General features: G+C 39.1%; 1 protein-coding gene across 7 annotated transcripts in view; it reads left to right on the top strand.

The window, feature by feature from the left end:
- Positions 1-8,955, top strand: part of ehbp1 (EH domain binding protein 1) — a 189,335-nt gene that overhangs the window by 49,796 nt on the left and 130,584 nt on the right. For 5 of the 7 annotated variants that reach the window (XM_015045733.1, XM_015045743.1, XM_015045777.1 and 2 more), the window contains 5 exons: positions 112-212; positions 1,445-1,584; positions 3,552-3,662; positions 5,146-5,283; positions 6,591-6,855. In XM_015045733.1, coding sequence (XP_014901219.1) covers positions 112-212; positions 1,445-1,584; positions 3,552-3,662; positions 5,146-5,283; positions 6,591-6,855 — 755 coding nt within the window. Of the gene's footprint in view, positions 1-30; positions 213-1,444; positions 1,585-3,551; positions 3,663-5,145; positions 5,284-6,590; positions 6,856-8,955 lie in introns of all 7 variants that reach the window. The other 2 variants (XM_015045785.1, XM_015045770.1) reach the window with 2 other exon arrangements.

Raw genomic sequence — 8,955 nt, 5'->3', positions numbered from 1 at the left:
AATGTGGTGTTCAATCTCCCTTGTCTGCAGGAGTCTCTGTCAGGACGGAGGAAGGCTTTAGCCACCAGCAGCATAAACATGAAGCAGTATGCCAGTCCCATGCCCACTCAGACAGATGTCAAACTCAAGTTCAAGCCCTTGTCGAAGAAGGTGGTGTCGGCCACACTGCAGTTCTCTCTCTCCTGCATCTTCCTCCGGGAAGGAAAGGCCACGTAAGTATTATTAAATATTCAGCACAGTTTAACCTAAGGGTGTTCAAACATTTTACAGTACAGACTCCAGTACTCACGACTTCCAGGTTCCCTTTAAACTCTTAGTTCACAGACACACTCAGTCTGTGCTTGCCTGTTTGTTATTAATCAAAAGTATGATAACTGTCGCTTTGATTTTAAACTTTCTTTATTTTTAAGCGTTTCCCTTCCTCCCCCCCGTATTTGAGTGCAGCGCCGAGGCCTTTGTTGCGTCGCGGACCGCGGGTCGATGGCGCGTAACCCTTGTTAACCCTTCTGGGAATGATGTCGACCACACACAAACAAACCCCATCACGCCAGTTCAAATGAGCCTGTGAGCCTGGGAAACACCAAACACAAAGGGGAAAGAGCGAGAGAAATACAGCAATTATGATGGAGCAGTGATATCAGGAGATGGAGGGGAGTGGTAGGAGGCGACATAAAATACCAGGAAGCATATAGAGATAGTTGGGGAGACACAGAGAGATTCAGGTTCAGTCGAAATTTGAAATTTTCGATGCTTTTAACAGAAGGTTGTGGTAAAGTGAACAAAATGTTGATTCCAACACACTTTAGAAATTACACAGAGACGAAACAGACTGTATCTTTCCATACTTAATTTTAAAAATGTCACAACCAAAATGCATTTTGTGGCATTTTAGGAACAGATATTTGGAAATACCAAATCCAAGTCCAAGACTTAATTACAGTCAAGGCCATGTATACTATTATATCTCAGGGGTTTAATAGTAACACACTTCATTTTGGCCAGTAATAACTCACTCACCAATGACGTGTTTTTGACAGTAACACATATTTACTGTCAAATATGTGACAGTAAATTTAGGGATGACTCAACACACCCCTGCAGTCCTCTATATACATTTATCTTATTCCTTTGATGTTTTCTTTCAGTTATTTGCTAATACGCTTGTCTAATGCTAGCATTTTTTTTCTCTTTGTTTTGATTCATTGATAAACCATTGCAATACTTTTGGTTTTCCACTTGATGAAAGTTGTGTTTTGAAATTCAGCTGCTTCTTACCTGAATCACTTCAGAGTCAGAATCTGATCTCTGACTGGTTTCTAATCAGTTTGTTTTGGTGTCATTGTGTTTATTTTTGTCTGTTTTGTACTAATTTAAGTATTTAGTCTTTGTCCTTTCTTTCCTCAACAGTTTTTACAGTCTGTTATCATAAGTTTCTCTGTTCCAGTGATGAGGACATGCAGAGTCTCGCCAGCTTGATGAGCATGAAGCAGGCCGACATCGGCAATTTGGATGACTTCGAAGAGGAGAACGAGGAGGACGAGGAGAACAGGGTTAACCAAGAGGAAAAGGCCGCCAAGATCACAGGTATAAACTGGAACAGTACTTTATTTTATTTTTAGATAATGAGCTAAAATCAAATATTTTTTTTCTGTTTCTAAGAACTGAAATAGTAGAAATATTTTAACAACAATGGGTCCTAATGTTTTTTGCTACCATATTTCTTTTTCTTTTTTTGTTGTTGTTTTATTTGTTTTAAGAATTGAACTGACAGTATAAAATAGTAGCCCATATTTCAATGATTCTTGCCAGTTTAAATAAAGGTGTAAATATAAAGTACGACACTTTTGTCTAGTAACAAGTAGTACATCCACATTTCGCCGTTTTGATCCAGTGTGTCCAGGATTTGATCCAAATCTGTTATGAAATCATATTTGAATAATTTTGCAAGCAAAACCAAAAACCATGTTAGTCAAAAGTGTTTCCAAAATGACTAACTTGAACCATTAAACCTCCATTAATGATCACCACTGACGGGGCTTTTTGTGTGGCATCAACATATCCTTCTTTTCTTTTCTTTTTTTTTTTCTTACTTCAGGCCTCTGGTTGTTGGCCTGTGTGTGAAAGTGTGTGTATATACCCCCAAACCTAAAAACAGCAGCTATGATTTTTCCAAATGCATGAGTTCATAGAGCGTGGTTTCCAGCCTGAGGATTGTGTTTATGTTGCTTAGGGTTTCCTGTCGCATCCCTCCATATATACATGCTCGGGATTCACCGTCTGGTCTAATATCTGGGCCTCACTGCTTCCTGCTTTGCTTAATCCCACTTTTCAGAGCGGCACCTCTTCACGTTAAGCTTCATGCATTCCTTCCTTTTTCTTTTCCCTTTTTATTCTTATCTCATTTATATGTATATGCATTGAGTGCCTACAGCAACGCTCCACTAGCATGTATCTCTGAATCAAAGGCCAGGACAAGCCAGCACAACTCCTTGCAATCATCATATTTCTCAATGAATTCTACCTACAGAACAAGCCAGCGAGCTTCTCGAGCGTTTATAGCAACACCAGGCAAACCGGGTCGTTTGCTCTCTCTTGTTGATTTGTTGCTGGTTTACCTTTTTCTTAGTATTTTATAAAGTAAATTGCTACTAACCCTTTTTCTCTAGGAATAGAAATGTTTTTTTTTTTGTTTTTTTTAAGATAAATGTATTGATATTTTCAACAGAGTTAAGGAGGAACATGCATTTTTAATGGAGACCGTAAGCCAAGATGTCGCATCTTAATTAGTAATTTAGCCATTTTTTGGTTTGTTTGAAACTAGCTGATAAAAGTCTTCACTGTGGTGCTTTGGTTTGGTTGTGCATCATGACAATTACTATCGCAATAACTTCTCTGACTATTTATGATCCAGCAAAAGTAGTTATTGTGACAGGCCTACTGACTGACAGACCAGGTCATGTCTGCATGTGTTCTGTTATCAATAGTCACCCATTGTTGCCAACTCAGCCACTTTGTTGCTATATTTAGCGAATTTTGGGGCGAAAAAAACGATCGGCATCGGCCAAAATCGGAATTAGCAGGTCAGACTTTTTATAAATCACCGATTGGCCAGAAAACTGCAGTCGGCGCATCCTTAAAAAGTTTGTCCCAACATACTGTAGTGAACCCCTATTTTTTTTTTCACACTTGCTTCATATAGCCATGTTAACAGTTCAACTTTTTGAGCCATGTTATTAAATTCAATCATTTAAGATCTAAACTCTTGATGTTTAGTTCCTTCGTTGAAGCAGAATTATTATGTTTTCTTTTTTTCTACTGCTACATTTTCTTAATAGACTTCCAGCTTTATCAGTAAATTATGAATAACAGAGCAAATAAAAAAAACAAGCCTTCTGTTTTCTCCTTTTATTTTTTTACTCTGTATTTCTGTGTAAATAATGTGAGTTTGTGTGATGCTGCGAGTGAATATTATGCATAAGGGTCTGTTTTTATGCATTGTTCACTTTTTACTCTTCCTCCCTCCCTTCCTGTACCGGGCCTTTCGTTTACAGAAATAGTAAACCAGTTGAATGCCCTCAGCTGCTTACTTGGGGATGATGATGATGATGGTATTCCCAAGCGAGCACGCAAAGCAACAGCTAAGCCTGCTGCTTCTTCCCAAGGTCTTTTTTTCCACCTTTCTTTCACCCTAAATCATCTTCCGTTCTTTTCTTTCAGTGACTTGTAACCTCTACCCAATCATTGCCTTTTTTATTTATATGTACTAAGTGTCTGTTTTTATAATAGACATTTGAGTTTTTGGTTCCTTTTCCGTTTGGTCCCTTCCTGCCCCCCACACCTCCTTGATCCTCGTCATTGATATTGTGATGGTGTTGTGGTCATGTGATAATAAAGTTTATTTTGCCTCAGTTGTTGTCCTCTATTGTGTTGTAAAAAAATCAGTAAACATCTGTTGGTGTTCATTCTTTTGTTTACTATTGTTTTTGATAGTGTGACCTTAAATTTTCTGTTTTACTGCATTTGGAGGTGAACCAGTGTAGGATTATTAACTAATAGGATTATTAGTTGCTGGTTATTTGGTTCCTTTTGCATTTTGTATCTTTCTAGACATTTTCATGTATAAAATGGGGTTCTCCTATTGATCTGCATCAATTTCGTAACTGCCACTTGGATATTTAGTACTCTGGCGAAACACAATTGAAAGTAAATTTCGACATTGTCCTAATAGTCTACATCAAAGAAAATGTGAATTTATTTTATATATATATATATATATATATATATATATATATCAATAGATTGTGCCTGAAATTCTTGCTTTTTTTTATTTCCAAAATTAATATCTGCCTAGAGAAATGCCAGCTGGTGGTATGAATTGGTGAAGAGGCACAGTGACCTTGAGTCAGATTAAACATACCTAATTAACCCCTTTTTTTCTTCAATATGAGCAGAAAAATATTCATTGAATTGTATTGCCCCATTTTCAAATAGAAAATATCTTCATTTCAATGGTTTGTATAGAAAACATCCCCCCAAAAAACGGCTGGCAGTCGAAAGACACCAGTATGCAAAAAGAAGTCCTGCGCCTCTTATCAGGTACCACTCCACATTGCCACACTACATATAGATCAAGAGACGCATAGGCTACTTGCAGCAACCCCCCCCCCCGACCCCCCCTCCTCATTCAGAGTGTCACAAAGCTCTCAGCAGTATTCCTTGGCATCTACTTCAGACACATTTACGATCTTTTCAAAGCGGCCCGCACCCCTGTCGCCTGGGAACGAGCCACGATCAGTACGATTAAGACAAAGTAGACAAGCCTTGGAGATCTCCAGTAAGGATCTCCATAGCAACTATATGCGTTTTTTCAGTCCCTCACGGGAGACCTCCCCTCCGTACTGCATAACTTTTCCCAGAATGCCACTGTTGTACATGCGCTGACAAGGGAGAGTGCTGAGGAAAGCAGAAGTTCAGGCAGCGGGTCCCCTAAAAGAGGGGTGTACTTGTGGTCTTTCATCTTGTGGTTCACTCCAAGTGCAGATTTTTGGATACTTGGGTTTGAGGATGTCTTGTATTGTGTGTTCTCTAGCTTTTTGACCTTGTTGCATTGCTTAAATGTCTTTCTGTTGGACTCTAATGCGACAGAACTGATCAACAAGCTGAACTTCCTGGAAGATGAGGATCAGGACTCCGCTCCCACCATGATGAACAATCCCTTTGATGAGCCTGACGGCGACCTTCACCCCTACCTCCTTAACCCATTCGGTGATCCGGATGAGGAAGGTAGGTGACAAGAGATGTGTGAGTTTACTACCAATGCTGACTGATTTTTGAGGAAAAGACGACCGATTGACTAGTCGGGGGCAATTCATTGCGAAATTAGAGATGCGCTGATCCGATATTAATATCTGTATCAGTCCCGATATTGAAAAAAAAAATTCTACATCTTGTATCAGTGACAATGTGCCTGATCCATAAGGGGGAATCTAGTCACTCTAATTCTATGCTTTGTGCTCCGAGTGACATCATGTTTTATTATTTTACATCATATTTATCATTTCTAATTGCACTTTCTGAACCATTTGAAAGAATTGTTGCAGTTTATTTTTAGATATTTGACCGATGTAATCAGTCATTTTTCTGACCAGACAAATTTAAAGTTGTTTTTTACACATTTGACCAAGCTTGTGAAGCTAGTTTGGTGAATTTAACTGTGCTGTACTGGTGCAGAGTTATCAAATAAATTTGTAATTGTAATTCCAAATTGTAATGAACCAAATTGTAATTCGGTCCATTTATTTAAAAACCGACACGTTTAAGTCAAGTCAGCACTGTTTTTCTGTATCAGATCGGTATTGGCCAGTAGTAAACCTTAAATATCGGTGTTGGTTTCGGAAGTGAAAAAACCTCTGCAAAATCAGTCACTAGTTGAATTTTCAGCACATCTTTCTTAACTTTGATCTTAAGAAAAAACTGTATTGGAGAGCATCTTTTGGATGGTAAGCTGTGCATATCAAAGCGTTAAAATGGACAGGCCAAGTCTGGAGCGCCACAAAAGGCTTTGAGTCAGATTGCCAAACCATGATTTTTGTCTACCCCCTTGATAGTCTGGTGTTTTTTTGTTTGTTTTAAGAGACACCCTTAACCACCCAAAGATCATCAGCTTTGTTGCCTTGTGTAAGTTTATTTTGATGTGCTCCTTAGTGTAAACTTAAAAAAATTAGCATTAATACAATTTACTGTCCTTAACTTTAACTGGGAAAAAACAAAATCCACACCATTTGTTATAAAATGCTTTATCATTTGTCTTTCACATCCCAATTTGAAATATTGACACACATAATGAATGTGATGCATTGGAGGAGTTGAACTTCATAAGCGAAAGAAATCTGTACAGATAATACACACTATATAAGCAGCGAAATTGGCAACCAAGTATGTAATGCTTAGCTAGTTCCCAAGATAGACTGCAGTCAGATTTGTTTTCTTGCTCTCTGCTGTCTGGCTCACTACTCGCTAACAAAGCTCTTGTCAAGTCTAGTGAAAGACGTGTTGTTTATGCAGTTGGTGCTCTCGTCCTTATCGAACAGAGCTCCCTCCCCAGCCGGCTCTGAGGCAGCAGCTTGATGAGGACTACTCCTACGACCACGACTCGTCAAACCCATTCGGTGAGCCGGATGGACCGGAGACCGGTTCTGCTCCCGGGAACCCATTTGACGAGCCCGACCAGGACCCTGAGCTTCAGCCAGACCCAGAACCTCCCAGGCCCAAGCAAAAGAAAGGAGTACGGCCTGTCGACATGAGCAAGTACCTGTATGCCGACACCTCTCACAATGACGAGGATGAGCTTGACGAGTAAGACTTGTTTAAGTCTTTATTTGCCTTTACAGCAAATCTCTTATCTTCTGAACCACTTAAATCAGAAAGCAACTAAAGAACAGTGGTATTATTGTCTGTTATATTGTATAAAATGGACTTTCTGTTAAGCATCCTACTGATATAGTTTGTGTTGAATTAAGGAGAGTGTGTCAGTAGTACTAGGTGAAGCTCTAGGATTACCAGCATGGTTACCAGTAGCATTCCAAGCTGTATGAGAGACCCCCATTAGAGGCGTGCTTGTAGCCATGGCACGGGCCACCCCCACCAACACCACCACCACCAACAGGAGCAGGGTAAAGTGGTGAAGCAGCTCTTTCAACGGGAACAAGGCCTCTGTTGTTTTATTGCATTCTTCGGCCTTGTCTCCCTTTTTTTATTCTGTCTTGGCCTCCATCCCACCTCTCAACATCTTGCATTATACTTTCACTCTTCGCCATTCTCTTTAACTTCTTCCTGAGATGTTGCTTATTTTATTTCACCTCGCTTCTCCCCCCACCCCCATCTTTTGTCTTTCCTTTGCTGAATTAGATTAGTTTCGGTCTTTATTAGAATAAATAGTCTAAATAACAAGCTTAACACAAACAAATTCACAATAAAATATGTTTATTTGCAGAATCACAATAATTGGCACTTGAATTAAAGTCAAACACCCTCACCTTTTCTGCAATTTTGCTCAAAAACTGCACTTCTAGTCTTGTCCTTGCGCTTTGTGCTGCTAATAGTTGTTATATTTGTGCTCCCAACCTGAGCCACAGTGAGTCTGATTTAAGCGCATATATCTATGCAAACAAACAATAATTTGTATTGTGTGCATTTAAATCTCACATGTGTTATTTATTAGGAAGGGCTTGCCTTCAGTTTAAAACTTTAAAAGTTAAAACTATTGGAAAATGATTGCTTACCTTAAAGAGCTTTATTTTGGAATATCTCATGATAACACTTTCATAAATGTTGCATCTCACATCTGGGAAAACTGTCTCTAAATTTTGGAGAGCCTATAATGCTAGAATGGAACAAGCACACGCTAAGCTAAATATGCTAAATAGTAACAACTTTTTTTTTTTTGACCACTCCTATATTATACACTCCTGTACAATTATAAAAAGCTAATGTTAGTTGACTAGTTAAGCTAGCTGCTCAGCCACAGCTTTCAGCTTGCTATTTACAAATTGTAGTTTTAAAACAGCATTACCCATTAAGAGAGGTAGTTGGCACTCCTGTAGTTTTCAACATCTACTGTATTTCTAAACGGTTGGTTTGTTTTGTAAGATGTGTAAGAGTCAAATTTTAGCCCGCTAACAAAGTTTTGCAACATATGTGGGAAGGGTACGTAATATCATTCTGTATTACATGGAGCTGGAGAAAAAAATCTGGTCATTCTTAGAGTTATACCAGAAAACATGAATACCAACTTAAAAAAAAAAAAAAAAAAAAACTTTTTAAAAATCTTTGTATACCGCGATATTGGGAAAGCTTGCCCATACCTTGTAACAAGCGGGACGACCATCTTTGCAAAGGTACGAGGACATCTGATGGTTCCTCGGCAGGTTTTCATGACAAAATCTCAAGTCTCTCAGCAAATTTCTTTCTGCTGCGGATCGTTCTGTAGTGCTGCTCAGCGAGATGTTTTAAAGATAGTCCATGACCTTTCCAGAAGAGTGTCCGTGCTTGAACTGTAAATGTGAACCTCTCGGTTTTGGCTGTAGAGCAAAGCTGTCACATAGATATATATTTTAGCTCCACTCTGCTGTCAAAATACAAACAGTTTATTGACTGCAATGTCCCTTTTCCTCTTGCTTCTACATCAAGAGCCATATTTCTAAGAATAGAGGGTTCAGGAGGGCACACATTGTTTTGACTGAAGCCCTTTCACTTGTCTTTTAGTTTGGGCTCGCTGGTTAAAGCTCGTCTCCAGTTCTGACTGCCTTTCTTTGTTTCTTCACTTGTTTATACTTCTCACAGTTTATCGGCCGGCTTATATATTGACACAGAGTAGCTCTAAATGACGCTGCTCAGTCAGTTTCTTCTGTCCTGCTCTGTTCTCTTGTATGTTTAGGCAAGGCAAGGCAAGGCAAG

The sequence above is a fragment of the Poecilia latipinna genome, unplaced genomic scaffold (assembly GCF_001443285.1).
Source record: "Poecilia latipinna isolate Pla-1442-1.1 unplaced genomic scaffold, P_latipinna-1.0 Scaffold38, whole genome shotgun sequence".
Lineage (NCBI taxonomy): Eukaryota > Metazoa > Chordata > Actinopteri > Cyprinodontiformes > Poeciliidae > Poecilia > Poecilia latipinna.
The sequence above is the reverse complement of the archived record's forward strand: the minus strand, read 5'-3'. Positions and strand labels throughout refer to the sequence as shown.